The 23,630-nt window shown below is 42.8% G+C and overlaps 2 protein-coding genes across 2 annotated transcripts; both read right to left on the reverse strand.

Moving 5' to 3' along the window:
- Positions 1-10,140: 10,140 nt before the first annotated feature.
- On the reverse strand, positions 10,141-13,841 carry LOC127327095 (serine/threonine-protein phosphatase PP1). The gene is made up of 4 exons (XM_051353876.2): positions 13,565-13,841; positions 11,505-12,064; positions 11,237-11,425; positions 10,141-10,544 (listed from the first exon to the last, which is right to left on the reverse strand). The coding sequence occupies exons 1-4, from the start codon at positions 13,764-13,766 to the stop codon at positions 10,521-10,523; spliced, it is 975 nt and encodes a 324-aa protein (XP_051209836.1). The 5' UTR covers positions 13,767-13,841; the 3' UTR covers positions 10,141-10,520.
- Positions 13,842-17,688: 3,847 nt separating this feature from the next.
- LOC127327054 (exocyst complex component SEC15B) lies at positions 17,689-20,295 on the reverse strand. The gene has a single exon (XM_051353838.2). It carries the CDS (start codon positions 20,218-20,220, stop codon positions 17,818-17,820), a length of 2,403 nt encoding a protein of 800 aa, XP_051209798.1. The 5' UTR covers positions 20,221-20,295; the 3' UTR covers positions 17,689-17,817.
- Between the last annotated feature and the right edge of the window lie 3,335 nt (positions 20,296-23,630).

Here is a 23,630-nt window from a genome sequence, read left to right on the forward strand (position 1 = left end):
ACCATAGGCATGTGTTCCGTATATTGTCGTACGTGCTCGCAATGAGAAACTTGCACAACATCTTTTGTCCTACCAGCCGGTGGCAGCCGGGCCTCTAGGGAATCTACTGGTAATTAAGGTACTCCTTTTAATAGAGCACCGGAGCAAAGCATTAACACTCCGTGAACACATGTGATTCTCATATCACAGCCTTCCCCTCCGGTTGTCCCAATTTCTGTCACTTTGGGGCCTCAGGTTCCGGACAGCAATATGTGTATACAACTTGCATGTAAGATCATAAAGCAACGAATATCATCATGAATTGATAACATGTTCAGATCTGAGATCATGGCACTCGGGCCCTAGAGACAAGCATTAAGCATAACAAGTTGCAACAATATCATAAAAGTACCAACTACGGATACTAGGCACTATGCCCTAACAATCTTATGCTATTACATGACCAATCTCATCCAATCCCTATCATCCCCTTTAGCCTACAGCGGGGGAATTACTCACACATGGTTGGGGGAAGCATGGCTGGTTGATGGAGAGGCGTCGGTGGTGATGATGGCGATGATCTCCTCCAATTCCCCGTCCCGGCGGAGTGCCAGAACGGAGTTTCTGGTCCCGAGACGGAGTTTCGCGATGGCGGCTGAGTTATGGATGTCTTCTCGCAATTTCGTCGAACCCCCTCGCGTTTTTAGGTCAGAGGGCTTAAGTATTCGAAAGGGGAGCGTCGGGGGGTGGCCGAGGCGCCGCCACCATAGGCCGGCATGGCCCAGGGGCCCACCGCGCCGCCTTGTGGTGGGGGAGCCTCGTGTCCCCCCTCCGTCTCATCTTCTGGCTCCGTCAATCTTCTATGAAAATAGACCCATTGCAATTATTCCCGGGGAATTTCCTAAAAGTTGAGTTTCTGCACAAAAATAGGACACCAGAGCAATTCTGCTGAAAACAGCGTTAGTCCGTGTTAGTTGTATCCAAAATACACAAATTAGAGGCAAAACAATAGCAAAAGTGTTCGGGAAAGTAGATACGTTTTGGACGTATCATGCCTCCAACCATTTCAAAATATTCCTTTTTGTATAATTTTAAAGCTCATAGGAAAGTAAGGTGTGGAAGGGAAAAAGAACACTATGCATGTCATGGGTTTGATTGATTATGAGTAATGAGCTAGGTTGGAACCGTGTTGGCATGCGTGGGAAACACATTTCAACATTGCACTTACATTTAAGTTGATCATCATGTACTAAGTTACTGGTGGCTATCTCGGATGAAATAAAGGTGTATTATCATAATAACGACTATAGTATGCATATTTGTTAGAGAAATGCATTGGGGTACTAACTAGAAGCCATGCTTACATGGTGAAAGTTTCAGCATGAGCATCCTCAAAATAGGAAGAAATGAAAAAAGAATATTTTACATTTTAAAAAAGAAGTAAAAGAAAAGATATATCCGTGGAGAAAAAGTTAGAGAGGATGCTCACAAGACTGTTGTCCTTGTTGTCCCCGTATGGATGGCTCAAAATAATACTTTTCTAGTTGATTTTCCCTTTTGTACAGGCTGCATGGAGGTACCACTTTGTGTTATTCTTGGTTAAGACAAATATGTGGTTTGTGATAATCTAAAGCTGAGTAATACGAGGTGTGGTCTAAGTGCTGGGGCATGAGGCGGTACTTGCTTATAAGAGGTCAAACACATGAATCTTAGGTGTCTCTGAAACAATGAATTCCCACATATTTGCAACATATATGATGATAATATCATGTTTTACATTGATTTATGGGGATTTACCAATGATCCACTTTATTTGGTTTATAACTCTGCAGAACATGAATTTCATGTTTTGTGTATTTTCACTCTCAAAGACCTATACGGAGTCAAATTGAGCTAGGATTTCTGGAGCATCATTTTTCCATCGAGAGAAGCAAGCTAGGCCCTGGAAGCACACCTGGAGAGCCTGAGGCCCAAAAGAGGTTAGGTGGCGCACCCAGACAAGTAGGTCGTGCCACCCAGGCTCTTTTGGCTGTCGATCGTGAAAATCGCTTGATTCTTTCGCCCACCGACGTATTTTGACCTAAAAACCACTATGTATATATGACCCCCAAGTGTTCTCGGGAGGAGAGCGCCGCAGAAACACGGAAACACGAAAACAGAGGCTGGAACAGAGAAGATTGGAGGGGGAACCTCCGCCGGAGGGATCTCCACCTTCTCCAACGTCTTCCTCGTCATCACCATGATCAAGGTGGAGTAGTCAACCTCTGGGTATGGGTTTGTGTCAGTAGCTTGATCTATTTATCTCATATTCTTCATAGTTCTTAGTACCATATGAGCTGCTCAAACATGATTATGGTCATATTTGTAATACCTATATGGTGGATCTTTATTCTATGATATGATACTATGAGATTTTGATGTACTTTGTGTAAGATGTATTGATAAATGCATATTATATACCCCATTCTTAAGTATCGGTTTTGATCCAACTTGTATGCAAGAACGTGTGTGGGGTGATGTGTGTGTGTGTTAGATGGAATAGCATGGTTTTAGTGATTGAATAGTGACAATAAATTCATGATCTTTATGGCTTTGCCTTTTTCTTTTGCTATCTCACTAGGAATAAAGTGAATGCATGTGCTATGTTCATTACATGATAAAAGTAATGATCTTGTTTGTTCAAGGTAGAATATTTGATATTCAAACATCATGTCAAAGTACTTATAGCTATACTCTGTTAAATCTTAATACGAGATTGCTTGACGTTATTCCTCTCTTGTGGAGTATAAGAGAGATGTGTTGCATCATCTCTATGTTAGGATGTGATGCCCATATGGATGCTTATCTTATACATGTTGAAGTTATTTTCTTTATATCTCATTGATGAATTGTTATTGTTCACTAACCTTAAAAGAGAGAATAGTCAAATGAACCCGTGAATCCTGGTCCAATTTTAATCATAAGAAACACCTTTCCATCGTTTTTATCTTACTTTTTATGTGCAACACTATTTTTATCTGAAAATACAAAATAATTTTCTTTCTTATTTACACTCAAAACCCCAATACAAACAACTTTTACCTTTTTTATTTAGTTTATTTCAGTTGTTTAGTTTAGTTTACTTTAGTTACTACTTTATTTACTTTTACTTACATGAAACCTTGTGTCTGACAACCACACGGTGGAGCTGGAGACACATGGCTTTATTTTATTTTGCAGGATTGCTAGAAGAAGATAGAGGGAGACAACTCTTTGCTCCACTTCGTGAGAGTTCGACATAAATCATGAGTCACCCTTGTGGGGAAAATACTCTCTGCACTTGGAGTCCCAACATCATCAGCACCCTTGTTTTCCTTTGGCCGTTTGGTTCCAGAGGGAGAGCTTCGAAGCTCTGATGGCGGTTAATATCATGAAGCATGTTCTCGTTCCGTGGTACTGGCGAAGAATGACATGGAAGCCGAGATATGAGGTCTTGTGGTGAGGAATATTGGCTTGGTGATCAGTGACTTGGAGCAACAACAAGCGAGTGGGGGCGGCTGCACAGAAGAAGTTCAAAGTCTTATGTTGAAGGGTGAAAATCCAAGGTCTGGACTTAATTGTTTATCCATGGCGATGTCCTTGTTGAAGGTTTGAAGGTATTGTTTTGAGAGTGCGGACTTTCTTCAGGGTGATAACCTAAGATCTATGATCGGGTAACGACAACACTTGCACTGTTACCTTCTTGGAGATGTCGCTTTTGAAAATTTTGAAATTCTAGTGTTATCTTGGTGGTATTAGTACTGTTGTTTAAAGGATTAGATCATTGTAGCAGGACTTTTTTTGTAGTTCTTTTTAGTTGTTGTGTGCATCCGTAATGCTGTTTGGACAGTGCTTGTTGCAGAGGTTAGGTGTATTTGATATCTCCGGGATATTAATATGTGCTCCTTTTTTTAAAAAAAACTAGCCTATTGGAATTGATCTGCTGCTTACAGTTTACACTCGGCTTTCGTATGATGGTGCAATCCATCAGACGCAGAGCAATTCTGACATGAAACCCTACACATACGATGAACTACTGTATGTCTGACGCTTGTTTATCGGCCGACCTTGTACGAATCGTCGTACGTATAGGAGGGTCTATGGTATATAGCCACTAGTAGAGAAACCCCCCTTTAGTACCGGTTCCAAAGGGCCTTTAGTACCGTTTTTGGAACCGGTACCAAACATTCGGTACTAAAGGCCTCCCACCTTTAGTACCGATTTCTTACGAACCGGTACTAAAGGTGCCTCCACGTGGGCACTGAGGAGCCCGCGGGGCTAGAGACCTTTGGTACCGGTTTGTAACACGAACCGGTACTAAAGGCTATTTCGTTTAATCTTTTTTATCTATTTTTTCTAATTATTTTTCACTCCCTCTTTTATTTTATTTTTTTCACTCCTTTTTTTTTTATTTTTTCAGAATTTCTAGTATTTTCGTTAGTCTCTAACTACACTTTATCTCTAGTCAAATTACTTATCTGTGGTCAAACTTCCCGGTCGGTCACCCATCCTCACACTACTCCCGCACTAGCACGTTTAACTTCCGAGTTCCATCCCATTCCACTTCCAAGTGCTTCGCGCGCATGTATGTGATAGTACTATCATATCAATGCTATTAACATGTTGGTCGATGTCACACTTATTTATTGTTTTAAATCCAAATAATTCTTTTAATAAACAAAAGTAATGATGTAATAATAATGTTAAATAAATAAATTAAATTAAACTTTATAATTTGTATTATTTTTAAATATTTTTTAAAAATTTAATATTTTTTGCCAAACCTAAAACCTGAAAATTTGAAAATCTTATAATTTGCTAAAAGTAATAGTAATATTTTAGGACTCAAAAAATCTTATAATTATTAATTTTAATTTTAAAAAATAAAAAATATATAAATTTCTAAATTTCTGGAAAAAAACTTAAATCTTCCTGCTTTCATATTTTAATTTGGAATTTTGAGAATCTAAAAATTGGCTAACCGGGTAAACCCGGGTGAATTCGGATGTAACTTTTTCTCACGATGATTTTGATATATTTTACGCATTTTTCCGACGTCGTATGCAAAAGTTAATGCGATTTTACCATTTTTCAAACTTTTTTTGCAAAAAAATCAAAATTCGAATTTCTTGATTTCACCGAATAGTAGGTTACATAACATACAAGAATCTGAAAACATTTTATTTTTTGAATTTTCTTTCATTTTCATTTGTATATTACAAAGCAAAAAAAGGCGTGGGGAGCAGAAAAACCTTTAGTACCGGTTCGTGTCACGAACCGGTACTCGTCACGAACCGGTACTAAAAGTCCTTACGAACCGGTACTAAAGATCTGAGCAGTGCAACCGGTACTAATGCACCCTTTAGTACCGGTTTGTAAGAAAACCGGTACTAAAGGCCTAGACGGAAGCCTCTTTTTGTACTAGTGAGCCCGATCTGATTGTTAAACTTCATAATAAATATGTGTAGTGTAAGTGTGTAACCCTGATTAAAGAAGCCCATAATTAATAGTACATCTGTTCTAATGAATAAGATTTATACTCTCTCCTTCCAAAATATAAGGTAACTAAGATTAGTTACGAACGGTCTTTTAACTTTGATTATGTTTATACAAAAAATATAAACGTCTACAATACTAAATATCAACAGATATAAAGTATATTTTCTTAAAATATCCGTTCTATATTGTAGACATGGATGTTTTTTCCTAATTTTCTTTATCAAAGTTGGTAGGTTTGACTCTTGACTAATTTTAGGCACCTTATATTTTGGAACGGAGGAGTATTCTTTAAAAAAAAGTCAAACCATGCAATGTTTAATCAAGTTTTACAAAACAATTGTCAGCACGTAAAATATAAAATCAAAATTATTTGATACTACATCATAAAATATGTTTTCATATGATGTCTATAGAATATTATATTTGCTGATAATTGTTTCTTAGACTGCTCATAGTGGGAGTAACATAGCTAGTAACATCACACATCTCAAGGCATTTTGGTGACATGGTATGCGAATAAATGAAGAAAGAAAGTGTGGTGGTAACTAGCTATGTTACCATAACATCACACACCCCAAGGCAAAATGAGTCTACAACATAATAAATGACACAATGCATGACACCACATATAAATTACTACCCACTATGAAGATAGTAATCTAGACTAGTAACATGGCATATGTTACTACTCTAAGTTACTCCCCACTATGAGCAGCCTTAATGTTTGATCAAAGTTTGCTTGGCTTGATTTAAAAAATGCATTATTTAATGAAATGGATGGAGTACTATATCTATTGCATCACGCAGTACTAGTGAAATCAGTTGATATTAATCTGATACTAATAATAATTAGACCATCAACCGCTAGAGCAATAGAATAAGGTTTCCATCGTGTGCAATCGAACGAACCATCGATGCCTCCAATGTATGTGGCACCCGTTATCTTTCTATTGCAAACATACACTTCTTTTTTCATTAAAAGACATTCTTTACTTAAAATTCAATGTACAACCAGAAGATGAAAAGCTCAATACAAATAATCATCTGGAAAAGTGGAAAACTGTAGAAACACGTACCTAAGGGGATTGAGGCCCATTCCTGAGATTACCCTACTATCCATTTTGGGTAGTAATATTCTTCCCCGTGTTTTCCAATTAAGTAGACACCTCTGTAAATAGATCGTGGTTTTCCACATGTTATAGAAACGATCATGAATGGAGCAAAGCAGTGCCCCGATAGATAACCTACATAAAAGAAAAAAATCATTATTTTTTTTATCATTACTACATCGCCGAAGCGACCAAATAACGTCAAGGGCTCCCACCCTAATAAATACTTTAAACCTATGATCTAACTCATTTAGCCAATTGTAAAAATCATTAGCAATGCTACGTGGCGAGTACAAGGTAAAACCTATTTAGTAATTGACCATATAAATCTAGCAAAAAAACCTATTTAGTAATTGACCATGTTAATCCAGCAAACTTACACTAGAAGCATAAGTGTTTTATGGTACCTGAACGTCACATTTGGTGGGGGAAATTCCAGCATCTTAGCTAATATATCGTTTTTATGACGCATATATAGATATTATTTCTGGGGAGTGGTATTATATAACCACTTATGAACTCGAGAACCTTATCTTAGAGCTATCCTTAATCGAGAAAGTATCATATGGAAAGAAGTGCTTCTTCATCGTTATAAGGCTAGCCCAGGAGTGTGAATCCTAAGTTTGCAATAAACCAGAGACAACACGCTTGAGCCAACATATTTTTTTTTTTCGTTGAATAGTTTTCCATGCCCATCTTCAGTAACTAACTTGAACAACCATTTTGCTAAAAGAGCTCAGTTCTGAAATAAGGGTCATGAATCCTAAGCCATCCTTGATCTTTCAGATGCGAACAACATTTAGTTGCAAGACTCCTTCAGGTAACTTAAATAAGGAAATCATATACAATACCATGTTATTAGTACTGAATTACTGAGAACCAATTTTCCGTTCAGAGATAGAACTTTCCTTTCCAAGCTACTGAGATGCTTTTTCCGCACTTCCTCGACATGCTCCTATTCAGCATTTGTGAGCCTCCTATAATGGATCTGAATGTCCAAATACCTTATTGAGAACTGACCCAACCTGTAGCTAAAAAGCTCGGTATAGAGGTCAGCCTCGTCTTGAGCTTCGCCGAAGCAAAAACACCTCACTTTTATGAAAATTAATTTTAAGATTTCATAATTGCTCAAAATCTTTAAATTTAATTTCAAATGTCTTGCTTTCTCAAGATCACTTCCTATTGAATAATAGATAGTACACCATCCACAATGTGAGGAATTACCCTCTTTAATTTTCGCATCAGCTTTTGCGCGTTTAATTATGGCTAGCATATCAGCTACTATATTACTTCTCTGGTTGTAATACTCCCATTGATACAGGAAAAAAAACACGGTTCTGTACTTGGAAAGTTGTGATTGATCATCATGATATGTACCACACCCTCCATTTTTTGTTAAGATCTGTGCACAAAATTTTTCTTTTTGTTTTTCTCAGCAAATGAAATTACAAACTTGAACCTTTGGCGATCAACAATATATTGAAAATATAATGGATGAAAATAGCTTCAGATCTTTTCCTGCACCGTAAATATCTAAAATAAGGATTTAATTGTGGATAAATTTAATTATTTAAAATTTTATTTTTAAAAGTCTGAACTTATTTTTCAAACATTGTTATCTAAATATATGGTTGACCTGCAAAGTTCCAAGTTTGTATTTTCTTATGTCTAGAAGAAACAAAAAAGTGAAGTTCCGGTGTGAATAGGGGTGTGTACCAACCATTGGTGGTAAGAGAACCTACTCTCGTTCGGCGATGCCACCGCACCGTTTCTCACCACTCGCGCTACCTAGGAGTTGGGTTGGCTTGTTAGACCATTTCAATTCAAATTGTGTCCAGCAAAAGCGTTGGATCGGTCATCTGGGGGACGCCATACCATGGTGCCGCATTTAGAGGGTGTCCCTTCCCAGCTGCGTCCTCCAAACGCGATACCCAAACTTTGTTTTATTTAAAATAAATACTTATTTCATGATTTTGGAGATGTTTCGTTGCTTTTACATGGAAACACCATTTAAACGGTTGATGAACAACATCCAGAAACCTTGGAAAACACCAAGGGAGGGCATAGAAACCTAGACTAGTGCATATGGCAAGACTCGTCGTCGAACACCTTGACACTCATCTCACCATCGCCTTTGTGGAGGAAGTTTACCGAACAACAAACCTCCATGTTGTGGGCGCGGGCGAACTTCTCCCAGCTGGTATGGAGGTACATCTTCCCTTGCCCGTCGAACAAGACCTCCGGGCTACCAGCAAAAGTCAGAGCTTGCTTCCCGCAGGTTTACCCCAGCCAGCTCCCGGACGGCGAGAAATTCCGCGAACTTGTCCGGAAGCTTCTTCTTGCCCAAAGGGTCGTCGTTGATGAGGAAGACGAACTCGAAGTACTTGTCACTGAGGCACTCCATCTCCTCTTACTCGTGCAACGGCGACCGTGCATGCGACGACGAACATGTAGCATGACCACCCCTGTCCTGCCACGGCCGCGGTTGCCGCGTCCGCGACCAATTGAACCTGCCATGAAGCACGCCTGGAGAAAGTTGGGTGGCGCCGTGGCGGTGCTAGTGTGAAGGGCGATGAAAGAGCACCCCATTTTATACGTCGAAAGCAGGCGAGGGGCGGTGCTAGGGTTGTGTGTGAAGGGCGATGACCGAGCACCCCATTTTATACGTCGGAGGCAGGCGAGAGGCGGCCGCGCACATTAACGCCAGCACGCAGGGAAGACGCGGCGAGACATCTCCATGCACGTTTGAGGAAACTGTAACGTCGCTGCACGGAAATTTATTTTTCTTGGCTAGAGGCGATGGGTGCGCGACAACCGTGTGTAGAGGACACAGCAGGCCCACCATTCTCCGCGTCGCTTTTAGTTGCGTCTGTGTGGCAGTGATGGCCTCGGGGCGCCGGAAATTTATTTTTCTTGGCTAGGCGATGGGTGCGCGACAACCGTGTGTAGAGGATTCTCTGCATCGCTTTTAGTTGCGTCTGTGTGGCGGGATGGCCTCGGAACGCCAGACAACATATTGGGTCGCTATTGGGTCGCACCGGACCGAAAAGAGCTTTGAGGCACGCGACTGGAGATGCTCTTACATTAAACTCCGTCATGATTTACATTAGCTATGTGTTGCAATTAGAATTTTTGAGTTACACATTGGATTGCAGCTAACAAAAAAGATGCTTTGTTACTCATGCTAGTCATTAGTTTCAACTGAAAAAAGATACCCCAAATCGTTGGACAGCTCTGAGATTCATGTTAGTCGCAACAACATTTGATGACATCACATAACTTAACTCACAGAGAAATAGTCGCCCCCCTAAAATAATGGAAACTTATGTGATGTCAAATTTATTTTATATTTTTGGTTGGATTTGCATGGAAAATTCTATGGTTTTCCATGCGCACAAACCAAACAAATTCTACAGTGAACATTTTTGAACAGAATCCTCCGAATCTCCTTCAAATCAAACCAGAGGGTGCAGTTTAGGAGCAGCATACGTGGTAAGCTGCTACAAAAATAAATAGATAAACGAATGGACCTACCTGAAGCGATAACATGTGCTTATGAACCTCAATTTCTCATCGTAAATTTACATGCGACGCATAGAAAACACAGAATAACTGTATGCTCAGCTGCGCACAATTCCACCAAACATACATCATCAGACGCATATACATAGGCAAACACAGCTCACAGCAATCAGATAAAGAAACAACTCTACAAAACTAACAAAAGAAGAACTGCTGCATCCACAAGTCAGACCAATGCTGTACATAAGAACGCAGTACCGTCAGCAAGTAGCGGAAAGTGTAAGAGAACTGGGCTGCAGAATGCTTCTAATGCCATGCCCTGGTGGATCTGAGATATAAGGCGATCACCCCCTTCGAGCTGACAACAATTATGACTATATGGCTGGATACGAGTTAAGAATCCTCCGCTCTCGGTGCCTATTGAAAAAGGGAAACTGGCGTAAGAACTAGTAAACATCGTCATATTTTAGCTTTCAGGATAACATGAGAGCATGCAAAGGGACACAATTAGGTTTGAAGTGCACACAGAAAAACAAGCATGATATTTTTAAATAAATTAGTACTGCTACTATGCAATTTTAAGTAGGGCAGCCGCGGCATTGTGCACTGGTGAAACGCACCAAGCAGAAGAATTATTGGATTATGATTTCACCTTAATAAACCTTTAGTAGGCATTTTGTTCATGTATAGATTTAATATTTCAATCAGAATCAGAAAATAGTTGATGGTGAGAGCATTAGGACACAACACAACCTCTCCACAATTGTTGCCATAATTGATATATGCACCATCAATTTCAAGTCATCTAAATACAGCAGACACAACTGCATGCGAACAAGTACTGAATAATTTCAAATCTCTTAGGTCGAGTATCTATGGAGACCATAGGATAAGCCACTCCCAGGTTTCCAAATATTTTCCTGCTGGACTGGCAAGCATATACAGACTTTGTCCCAATGGAGACTGATTTTCAAGATCTTTAGATTAGTTAAATGTATTTTCTTGAATTGTAGTTAAAAAATAATAACTCACTGATGATCTATTTTTCACTTGCCCAATATGTTTGGTAATGAAAGAGAGATAAAATCCACTGAAGCTTCACAATTTACCTTTGCAATTGGTTTTCTTGAATGTGGTGCACCTGTTTCTTTTGGCTTCAGGATCTGGAAAGAACACATTAAGCTTTCATCTATGCTCAACAGAGCACCTGCGTTATCAAACTCCCCGCAGTAGTTTGGAGCTGAAAAGATCGTGACTAATCTCCTTTCTGCAAAGAACTCATAGCCATCCTCCACCACCTGAGGACATTCATGTTTCAGTTGCTAGATAGATGTCATGAGAAGTAAGATAAATAAAGGTAGAGCGATTTCCACCTACCTGATGAGCCCGACAAATCAGGTCAAGATCATTCTTCTCCAAAAACTCTACAACCTTATCTGCACCGAAAGTACAAGAAACACCTCTATCACTCTCCCCCCATCCTGGTATGTCCGAACTAGGATCGGACCAGAGCAAATCACACAGAAGACCGTAGTCAGGAATTTCCATAGGCCTCTCGATATCATTTATTTGGTCCAAGCTATTCAATTCCGGTGAGAGGCCACCATGCATGCAGAATATCTTGTCATCAATAAGCGCTGCCATAGGCAAGCAGTTGAAGCAATCACAGAATATCTTCCACAGCCGGACATTGAATCTCCTCTTGCATTCATCATAGAAACCATAAACTCTGTTTATTTTTGCATCTTCGTGGTTTCCCCTTAACAGGAAAACCTTATCAGGGTACTTCACTTTATACGCCAGAAGCAGACATATAGTTTCCAAGCTTTGTTTGCCTCTGTCCACGTAGTCTCCAAGGAAAAGATAAGTCGAAGTTGGAGGATAGCCACCCAATTCGAATAGTCTTAGAAGATCAACAAACTGACCATGGATATCACCTACATGGCAGATAGGAAGAAAAATGTCTATAAGCGCAGATAGGAAGACATAATGTCCACATGGCAGATAGGAATAAAAAAATCTCTATAAGAACAGTTTCTGAAACATAACAAAAGGATGAATATGATCCCATGTGTAGGTTCAAATAATCAGAGATGTAAACCTCAAAAAAAAAAAAAAAATCAGAGATGGCCATGGGCAACAAAAAATTCAAGGACGAATTCAACCATATATGTGCATGTAGAATCCCTGATCACCACGCCGATATAATCTTGTTCAAATAGATTTCAGAACAGGTGCTGCTGAATGTATCTGAAAATTCAGAACTAAACATCTCAGGACATTCACTCTACTTACTAATGAGGGGAAACGGGCTCTGTGCAACAATGTGGTTCACACAGATGCTAGTGGTTGTTTAAGAGGCATAAACCATTTCTTACAATGTGACTTCTTTTTTCATCATGGACACAAAACAGGAGCATCATAATGGTGAGTGATGGCTGCATCGACTCTGCACCTAAACCTCCATCCCAAGCAAAGTGCAAGGGAAGCCCTACAAGCACACCATCACTCTGCTCACTGGCAATGATAAACAATGTCTCCAGTATGCACTACACCGAAGACTCCTTCGCATTTTTTTTTTCACCTTTAAGGGAGAGCCCTTATTCTGAGAATGCACCTGATTTTTCATAAATGTGTCCTGTTGGGGCAAACTGCCTTTTCAAAATGAAAAGAAGAAAATATAGCATTTGCTTGTGATATGAACACCTTACTATTTTAGTAGTAATGTCGCTAGTAGGTAAGCATAAACCATTTTGATACCAAATAACCACTTGAGCGAGGCATCATTAACAAAAATCACAGGATACAGCAACAGGCTTTGCAGATTTGTCCTAATCAACCTTGCAGATCATCATTCACACAATGCAGACATACTTAATTTGCACTCAAAGAAAACAACATGGTATTGTGTTTTCGTTTAGGCCGCAAAGAATAACAGGAATACTAGCTTCAAGTACGAACAAAGAAAGCACCACGTCAACGTACACTGCACTTCCCCCGAAAGGCCAAAACTACAGACATGGTGATGTTACAGTTCCATATCTTGCGTTAATCAACATCCAGAATTGTATGGAGCACCTAGCCATAAAAGTGCTCTGAATCCTCCAGAAAATAATGTACAGAAAGAGAACACTCGGGCATTGACCACGGTACCAAGAAAGATTCATAGATTGGACATTTCAACTTGTTGAATATGAGACAATTGGCTGGCTCCATGTTGTTGAAAGAAATTTTACCGGGCGGGTTCTCAATAATAATTCAATATTATGCCCCGACGAATCGAATCACCCTTACGCGGCACAGACACCAAAGAGCCAAATCGAATTCAATCTTGGGGCATGTACGCCAGAAATGCGTGAACGCGGCACGAAGAGTATGGAAGGCAATGACGTGCCGAAATGAGGGGGGCAGGGTAGGGCCTTGAGGCCGGTGCTCACCGCAGATCTTGGCGGGGGCGTGGATGCGCATGAGGTTTGGCTGCGAGAGGAAGACCCTCTTGGCCTCGACGCAGAGCTGGCGGATCTCCGCCTCCGACAGCTGCACCTGGCGGCCGCCGCGGCCTCCTTCGACGAGGCGCCGCACCACCTCGTCCAACGCGGCCCCATCCATCGCCCCGATCGAGGCCCGCGTCATCATCATCTCGCCGCCGCCACCGGCTGGACGATCCTGGGACGACGACGACGAGGGAAGGAGGAATAGAAATGGAGGAGGAGGAGGCGAAGGTGGTGGGGATTGGATAACGGCGAGGCGAGGCGATTATGGCGGCCCTGGTTATTATGGTTGTGTGTGATCGAAAGCGCGTGAAGCAGGACCGGCCGTTGGATCCTGGGTGGACGCCTGGGGCGTGCCGCTCCATGTGCCACTTTGGACAGGAAAGTTCGTGTGTTCAAGGAAAGCGGCCCGTCTGATCGGGTCTTGCCGCGTGCCGGGTGCAGGTATACGTTTCTACGTACTGCAATTTGTCTTCTCTCCTGAAATGATGTTTTTCTTTAAAAAAATGCACAAAACATCAATCAAATTACTCAAATACAAGTGTAAATATTTTCGAGTAGCATATTGACCAGCCAAGTAATTCGAAAAAAAAAAGACCAGCCAAGTATTCTACTTTTAACTATACACTCCCTTCATTCGTGAATACATGACCACATCGTGTCAAACTTTGACTAATGATTTAGCTGATTAAATATTAATTATATGTCATTAAAAAATGCACCACTGAAAAATTCATTGAAATGTGCATCCAATGATATAGTTTTAAAAGGCATGCAACTCATATTTGGTCCATCCAACATTTAATCAAAGTTTACCTTAAAAATAAAGTGACCATGTATTTAAGAACGGAGTAGTACAAGGTCAGCAGTGATGAAGCGGCCGAAGAGTACTAGATTTATCTTCAAGCAATGTTCAGTTCAAGCATGATGATTTATAGGGTTCATCTAATCACAGTCAACCAAGAATTTTAACTGTGCATAATTATTTATAGGATCTGTGTGCCGCACAAGCGCACATTAGACTAACGTCACCGCTGCCGAAGAGTAGAACCGCTACTGAAGAGTAGAGAATGAAGAGGTGAGTCACCGCCACCACCTCCATATTAATTCTTCACCGCCAGCGGTAGTCAACCCGCTGACCCTAATCACCTGCAGCCGGCATCGCTACCGCACCATCTTGCTACCTCTCCCTTCCCCAAGCTTCGGTTCCTTCCTCTCCCTCTGTCGCCGCTTGTGAGTCGAGTGCCGCTTCCGGCAACATCACGGATCTCCGTCATCATCTCCGATGCATCACCGATTCCGGCTCGATGAACGGTTGTCTCCTCTACCTCCTCTCTCTCTCCCTCTCCCACTGTCGATTTCCTAGATCTAGCAAATAAATTAGGGGAAGAGCGCTTGTATAAGGTGGGGCCCAACTCAAATGATTTGCAACGCACCGATCCAACGATGGAAGACCTGTTTGAGCCCTAAGTTAATTCTCAGTTAGCTGAGAAGTAGCAATACCGTGATGGGCGCCGCCTCGCCATCGATCCGCTCTCCAACCCGACGAGCAGCATGGAAGGCACGGCCGAGTGAGGCCCAAATGGCCCAAATTCTCTGTCCAATTTCTTTGTTCTTGGAAGTACACTGTTTTGGCTCGAATTTTAATTTCACTTATTGTTTTATTCCTTTTCCCATGATTTGTAGGCTCGGATTGACAAATACATTTAGTTTAGACATTGTTGTTTAAGGATTTGTGCTTAAGGAATCCAGTGGTAGGAAATCATATGTGAAGGGTAAAAAAAATAGTTGGAATGTGAACTGTAATGATTTCACAATGGATGTGCTCATGGATGGGTTAAGTTTAGAGTTGATCGTTAGCACGGATAAGAGTATCACCGTTTTGTACTGTAGGAAGAAAGATGATGAAGCAGCTGCCTGCTACATCAGATGGTGGTGATGCATCAGATGATGAAATCCTTATCAACCTCATAAGGTAAATTGTTGCAATTCTCTGTTAGTACTCAATCTAAACCATATGTTGTTGATGCCCGAAAAAAGCTAGAACAACTCCAAAAAAAACCAGCGCTGCAACACAAGAGAAGGACAAGGAAAAGACTCATATGAAGGCCAAGAAAAAGACACATGAGAGGGCCAAGAAGAATACTCCTGTTATACCTCCGCCACCTTCACCTCCAAATGTGCAGCCTGCAACTGGTGCGAAAAGAAGCTCTCTATTGGCTCGGCGGCTCATTCAAGTGCTTGTTACTGTTCAAATTCTAATGTTATCTTGATGCTTTTGGTATTACTTCCAAGAAATATTATGTTTGTGAGCTTCTTAAATTGTGCTTGTTATACTATCTATGAAAATGTTCAAATTCTGATTGGAAATATGTGCCAAATTGTGAGAAAATGCTGCTGATTTTTTTATGCACGTGGTGTTCAATAATCTGGACCATACTTTGCACCTCTGTTTAATGGACCATATGTGTCCAGAAATTGCTCATATTAGAACAGTAGACTCATATTAGTGTTCTTGACATTCTGTAAAATTTTCGGATTTTTCTAAGTTTGAATTTTCGGCCAAAATTTAACCAATTTCTGGACTGAAAATGTCAGTTTTTTTATATAAATCTACACATAAATAGCTCAAATTAGAACAATATACTCGCTTTAGTGTTTTTAATTTTCTGTAATGTTTTCAGATTTTTCTGAGAATTTCAAATTTTTGCCAAAATTTGAAAAAAAAACTGGATTTTTTGGGGGCCGAAACACCCAAAACGGCGACCGAAATCTGAACACAGGGTTATTTTGGTCAATACGAAGGTATAAGCTGAAATACAACTATTTACTGAACTGTTTTCATGTTCTATTGCTGAAAATGACATAGAAGGGTATTGAGAATTGAGAGTGGCATAAACACACCTTCAGTTTTTGTAATAGCATAAACACAACTTGTGACGAGTGACATAGAACCAATTCACCCATTATACTAAGCCTTAGCAAAATTATGAGTTTAAATTGTTATGGATTGGCTTTACATAAATGACCTTAACTCTGCAGCCCGCCAGTTGCCAATTTCATGGCGCAAACAACGAAGATTTACTTACCATCAGTCGGAAACTATTACTCTAAAAAGTAAAAAACAAGTACTCCATCCGATCTATAATAAATAAGTGTCAGAGTTTTATTTCAAATTTGAACTAAAAATGAACTAAAACCCCAACGCTTATTATGGATCAGAGGGGGTACAAACTATGCTGGTCAGATTCAAAGAGCTCCTATGGACTTTTAGTCTGTTACATGTGTACCTCTCTTTTTAAACCATCACACTGGCAAACATCTTTCCAATAATAACGCATGACTCCGCATCTGAATCCTGATACCAAGTTCAGAACTTCTACAGCTACCTTGACTATGAGGCTTCAATGATCAGTACAGAAGCCCCTAGACTAAAGAAGGAAGGCTACATAAAGAACTTTGTACCACAGTTCAACTTATGTAGTTTCTCAACTGTGAACTAAGGAACAAAAGGAAAGATGGAGATATGTTGTATCCAATAGTAATCATCGAGCCAACAGATCGTACAGTATGTTTCTTCATGAATCCTTCCAGTTTGTTTGTAACTAATTGTCTGGATTACCTTTATAAGGCACATCACCCAGTATGGACAGATTGCAGTTACAAACACGCTATGAGAGTTATCATTTTCGGACACTTAGAAACACAAGAAACAGAAATTTAATGCTACGGGTGAACGTCATTTCTTAAACATCGAACGGTTAGTCCATCCAGTTATAACTGCAGTTTACATAAGCTAACATAAGATCCAAGCACAGGCAATATTAACACAACTAAGGGATTTGAGGGGAGCAAAGAAATGCAGTCCTACAATCCTAAGTGACAAGGAACTATATTATGCATACTGCATATCAAGAACTTTAATCAGCTGGTGCAAAATGGTTACCGTGAATAATGGAAGGGAATGAATGATGTACTATATCTTGAATTCTCGATCATACATACAATTGGTGACTGGAAGAAAAGAATCAACATTAAGATATCCACACATATGGAACAAGCTCTATATCTTTAAAAAAAATAGTATATAGAAGAATAATGATTGTAACACACATAATGCACACCACATACAGACTAAAATTGCATACAAAACATGAGTAGGTTGCATGCATTATCTTACTGCAAGGTAGAGACTAGCACTAGCTGGCTTCTCTAAGCCTCTTGATCAGGGTATCCAGAGATTTCTTCTTTGGATTCTGCCTATTACCCCTAGTTCCAAATTGCGAGAAATAGCTCTCTGAGGCATCTCTAAACTTCTCTGAGATGGCTGCCACCTTCTTGTAATCAAGCTTATTGTAGCTCTTCTCACGAATCACTGGGTTAAGGAAGTTCTCTGGGCTGTTGCTCATAAGAAGATTCACCAGCTGCCTCGCTTCCACCAATGCAGCCTTCATTTCACTTGCTGCGGAATCCTGATCAGAGTCCAGAAACAGGCTGGACATGCTCTCTACAAATGTCTCGAACATTTTGAGATCAGTATCTATACCGACAACTGCGTTAGCACTGAACCGCTTGACTGAGTCACTCAAAAAGAGAGCAATAATACTGTCGGAGATATGCACAAGCACTGCAACAAGAACACGGCGGAGCACAGGAAGAGGAAGGATCTGCTGCGCAGTTGAAGTGAGCGTCTCAAGATAGATAGTGACCTCATTGGCATACTCATTGCCCCCAGCAGGTGGGTCATCAGCGATCCAGTTGACACCATCAGATAGCTGCATGAACTCATCGACCTTGGAACACAATAGCCGCAGCAGAAGCGCCTCGGCGGCATCTCTAGACTTGCGAAGTGGGAAGTCACGGCGCCCACGCTCCACTGCACGTAGCGGCACGCCACACAATTGGGCAGCATGGCGTGTAAAGAACTCGCATGCACGCTCCATGACAGACATGTTGGCAGCAACTTGCATGGCCTGGGAGACGCTTAGACCGCCACCTGAATCCACAAGCTTTTGTATGGAAGCATCCACCACCTCTGAGAGAATCCGACCAAGGTACTTCTTGACCGCTGCATATGTGTCACCACCACCCCCATGTGCCATGAAGCTCACAGAGTCCTCAATGAATGAGCGCACGATACGGCAAATGTCGGGCACAGTGCATGAAAAGGGTGCGACGTATGGGAACGCCGGGGTGATATCAGAGCTCTGAATCCCGAAAGCAAGCACGTTCATCGAATACTCGTACTCCTTCCTCATGAGCATCTGATCAAACTTGTCTGCAGCCAGCGCCTCTGCTACCTGTCTACGGCAATCAGCAAGCAGCAAGTCATGGTACTTGTCTCGGTGCTTAGCCAGCACATCTAGTAGCATCCCTACTGGATAGCTGTATCGCCTCATAGTGGCGGCAAGCAAGGCGGCATAATCAGTTATGAGAAGCAAGTGGTTTGCTGTCTGCATCCGAGAGAAGTTATCTTGCAACACAGAGACCATCTTCCCCACTGCAGCCTCCCAGAGTGCATCTACATCCGCCCGGGACGTGAGGCCACCCCCAGTCCTAAACACACGGTCCTCGACGATGAAAAACCCAGCGATCTGAGCGAAGAAGACCTGGTGGGACTCGAGGAATGGCGTTGCTGCAATGACATCAAAGTCAGATGTTAGCTGCAGCTTCCTGTTCTCCAGGTAGTACTTCTTGAAGCGCTCCCCAAGCGCCAGCGTCTGGTGTATGTGCATGGCTCGGTATAGCTGTGTGAGGTCGAAGGAGGCCGCGGCGGCACCATCCGCCACATCCGACATGGCCGTGGCTGCAGCGAAGTCGTCGAGATCACCAGCCCCGTCGTCGTCCAGGGTGATTGACTCCTCCAGCGGGCGGTGCTTGGAGCGGAGCTCCTCCTGGCGCTGCCGGGTGGCAGCTGAGCGGCTGATGGCCACCTGTCCAAGGTGGCGCGAAGCAGCCCTGATGCTGACCATCCAGTCGGCGAACTCCCTGGAGATCTCACGCTCAGCGTGGACGCGCACCGCGGGAACGAGGCTGAGCAGCATTCGGCGGAGGGCGGGAAGAGGCAGCGGCTCGGGGCCAGAGGCAAGGTCGAGGTCGATGGCATCGACGGCGCAGAGGGCGAGGTAGAGGCTGTGGTTGCCTGCCTGGAGGTGGTCGTTCGCCCGAGCGGCGAGCGCGAGCAGGCGGACGCAGCGGCGGGAGGATGCGAGAGCGGAGGAGAGGTTCCCGGCTAGCGCGCGCGCGGCGAGGAAGGACTCGAGCGAGGCTAGCAGCGGCGCGGCGGAGGAGAGGAGAGCGGAGTGGGAGGTGGAGAGGGAGCCCTTGAGGACGTCGGCGTCGGCGAGGAGGGAGCGGAGGTCGTCGACGGCGCGGATGAAGTCGTGGAAGTGCGCGCGGCAGAGCTCCTCGATCTCGGACTCGCGGTCCCGCGCGACGGCGCGGAGAGAGGACAGCAGCGGCTCCGGGCGACCGCAGGCGAAGGCGCGGCGCACGAAGGGGCCCAGGTCCTCCCCCGCGGAGATGGCGGTGGAGAGCTGAGTTAGGTCTGCTTCGGACGGGACAGAGCCGCCGTCGGCGTCGCCGGGGAGCTTGCGGCGCATCGAGATCTGGAGGAGGGTGGAGTTGGGGGGAGAGAGCAGTTGCCGAGTTGGGGAAGAAATGGAAAAAAAATGAATGCTGGGATGCTATGCTAGAGAAGAAACAGGGAGGCGGTCGAGGGAGCTGGCGTTGAGTGGCTGGAAGTGGGGTCCAGATAATGAAGAAGTATTCTCGGCGACTAGTCAGGGAAATGTTGGACCCACATGTCAGTGGGCATTATGAGAAGGTAAGTTTTTTTTTTTTTTGACACTATGAGAAGGTAAGTTTTGGTGGCCAAGGAAAGGAAGAGGAGCTGACGGCGGTTGAACGTGGACACTGGATAACAGGTCAACAGGGGGAGCAGCTGATGCCGGTAGGAGTAGAGGAGAAAGGGGTACTTGTGCAGGTGAGGCCATGTTGTCATGGGAGTGCCTTCCCTCAGAGAATAGTTTTTTTTTTCTTTAAAAAGTTCACAATTTTAGTACTATTAATAAAAAGTTATAATAATTATGAATAGATCATTGAATCACCTAGCGATGACTATAAACACTCGAGGGAGCCAAAAGCATGCCGCCATCCTCGCCCCTGGTCATTGTAGAACTTGTCGTACTAGATAGACGACAAAATCGTTATTGAAGATGCTCTAAAGCTCAAAGAAGCAGCGCAATATACCAATGCTACTCCCTCTATTCTTGTATACAAGTCCATTATCTCCTTTTCCATTTCAGATACCAAAACATAAAATTAACTAATAAATAACATGATTAATTATGTAGAAAAAAATTCTTGCTTGGGGCTAATTATGTGGGAAAGGCCCTCCCGAAGGTACATATCATTCATAGATATTACATGGCGCCGGATTAGTTCTATTACTCGTGTTAATCTGTGCTATGCTATTCTTGCAGGGATCAATGAGGGTGGAGGGACTAACACGGGAAGAGAGAGGAGGCGCCTCAATGAAAAACAAATCTAGGGTTTCGTCTCTCCCGTTGGTGACACCGTAGGTCCCCACCTTCGGCAACCTTGGGACCTTGGAGATGTGATGGACCACGACCTCTTGTCAGTGCGAGGTTTCTGTTCTTTTGTAAGTATTTGCGGAGCCTTTTTTGAGATGGTGAGATGACAGTTGTATCCCGAAGTTAGAATAAGGTCATCCTTGCCTCGGAGGGCGTGTGGTGTTGTCTTCCCATCGGATCTCCTGGGATCTAGCTGGTATTCGTGCTCGTTGGTGTGGTTGCAAATCTGGCCATTTCGATCTATGGTTCCTGGTCTACCTTTGGAGCCTTAACAGGACGATTCCTTGTATGTTTTGCTACAACAAGCTTTACTACGACAATCTTTATTCGTCTTTGGTGAGGGAGGGGCGAGGACGGCGGCGTGCCTTCGGCTCTCTCTAGTGATTGTAGTCTTCGCTAGGTGTTTCAAAAATCTATTTGTAATTTTCATTACTTTTTGAACTCTTTTTACTTGACGAGGTTGAACCCTGGCAATGTCCAAGGTTATGGACTTGTGTTTTGGGGAAAGGTGACACCTGATACGGGCATGAAGGCCGAGGTGAATCCCAATTTCAGGACACCACCTAGCTAGTTATCTTATTTAATGTATTTTATATCTATGGTCATATGTGGGCCAATTAGGGATTTTATTAAGTTGAGTCAGTTTTGGTTTGGGCATGTCCAAACCAAATTAGGGAGGCCCACAAGGGCTGGCCGGCCACCACCCCCTCATATAAGGGCTGGTGCGGCTATAGTTAGAGGCAGACAAGTTTGGGTTAAAACTATTGTGTGTGTTCACGTGTTGTATCCCTCTGGGGTACGGCGATGCCGTTTATCTAGTTCATAATAAAGATCCGCTGCGAAGGTTCTTGTGTTCATCAAGGATTGTCTAGTTCAGGTTTGAGGCGTATCATTAATTGATCTGTTGCTTGCCGGATTTGTCCCTCTTCTCCAGGTGGCGTTCATCGCGTTATTGGGAGTATCTATCTACCCGGGTTCTCATAGTGAAAGATCGGGCAACACCCGAGAGGATCACGTGGGATCCTCCTTATCAACACCTGAAGACTCCGGGAGCGAGATGGCACACGACGTATCCAGTTTCACGTCCCCACGGTGGAGGATCGCTATATCCTACTAGCAATTCAGTATAATCATAATTGCGTATAGGGTGCCGCCGTAGGCGGAGTTGTGTCTAGTCTAGTATTGCGTCTATCTCATCTTACATATCCCCAAGGGGTGCCATGCCTGGTTTTATATATGCAACAAAGCTAGGGTTTACAAGAGTTTTAGTCGACTACGAATTGGAATCCTCTTTCTTGTAGTCCAAGTCGATATTACATGCGGGTTCAGCTTGTTAAATCCTTGTGATGCTCCACATCCATAATTAACCGCACCGGGTATAGCAATAATGGTTACCCGAAAGGGTATACCCATGACAGTACTGTTGATGTTTATTGATAGATTGATGAACTTTCGGAAAAAAATGAAGGGAGCGGATTATACCCGGAGAAGATGGGGCCCATGAAGGCCTTGTTTGGTACTAGAATTTTTGTGGGGACTAGTAGGGATAATTACTCTAGAGTATTGGGTGAACCGTTACCATCATCCAATCCCCACAAAACCCCATCCCCAATCCACTAGGTAGGGGTAGAGTATTGGGGATTGAGGAAAATACACTGTAATTTGAAAAAGTGTAGTACCAAACTCGTTTTAGAAATGAGTTGGGATTTAAATTTGGGTGGGGATTATCCCATTATCCTCACAAAAACTGTAATACCAACTCAGATGCAAGGTTGTCTTTTCAAGGATACGTCTTGCATAGACGCGTCGGTTTTATATAAGAAGAGGCCAATAGGTTAAAAGATTGCAATGCGCTTATGGCACAGGCGTTAGAGAAACACAGCTCCACGCTACCATGAGAAAAAGGCAGCACACACATACTACCTGACTACTCGCGACACCTCCACTCATCCACCGGCGGGAGAATGCCTCTGAGCAACCCAGCAGCTCGCCAAAGTTCAACATCGTCGGGATTGTTCGTAACCACCACAAATTTGGAGGGAATTGCACCTTCGAAAACCACATCATTCTGATGATGCCATACACACCAACAAATGAGCGCCACTCATGTCCACAAGTCGCAGTCCGCTCCCCCCCTCTCTTGGAACCAACTGACAAGACTGGTGTTTGTCTACGACATCTAGTGTAGCTTGCCCCACCAGCGCATGATTTCCCATACTTCGAGTGCTAGTATGTAACCCATCATAAGGTGATCTAAGGTCTCGTCCACTTGGTCACGGAAAGGGCAAGACGTCGGGTGTGGTAGTTGATGACCCACAAGTATAGGGGGTGTATCGTAGTATCTTCGATAAGTAAGAATGTCGATCCCAACGAGGAGCAGAAGGTGTTGACAAGCAGTTTCGATGAAGGATTCACTG

This window comes from Lolium perenne, chromosome 3 (genome assembly GCF_019359855.2).
Source record: "Lolium perenne isolate Kyuss_39 chromosome 3, Kyuss_2.0, whole genome shotgun sequence".
NCBI lineage: Eukaryota > Viridiplantae > Streptophyta > Magnoliopsida > Poales > Poaceae > Lolium > Lolium perenne.

Coding starts and splice junctions, on each gene's coding strand:
- LOC127327095 (XM_051353876.2), bottom strand. CDS start 13,766: ATGATGATGACGCGGGCCTCGATCGGGGCGATGGATGGGGCCGCGTTG. Junction 11,426..11,504: donor TGATTTGTCGGGCTCATCAG/GTAGGTGGAAAT, acceptor GAATGTCCTCAG/GTGGTGGAGGATGGCTATGA. Junction 10,545..11,236: donor CAAGAAAACCAATTGCAAAG/GTAAATTGTGAA, acceptor CTTTTTCAATAG/GCACCGAGAGCGGAGGATTC.
- LOC127327054 (XM_051353838.2), bottom strand. CDS start 20,220: ATGCGCCGCAAGCTCCCCGGCGACGCCGACGGCGGCTCTGTCCCGTCC.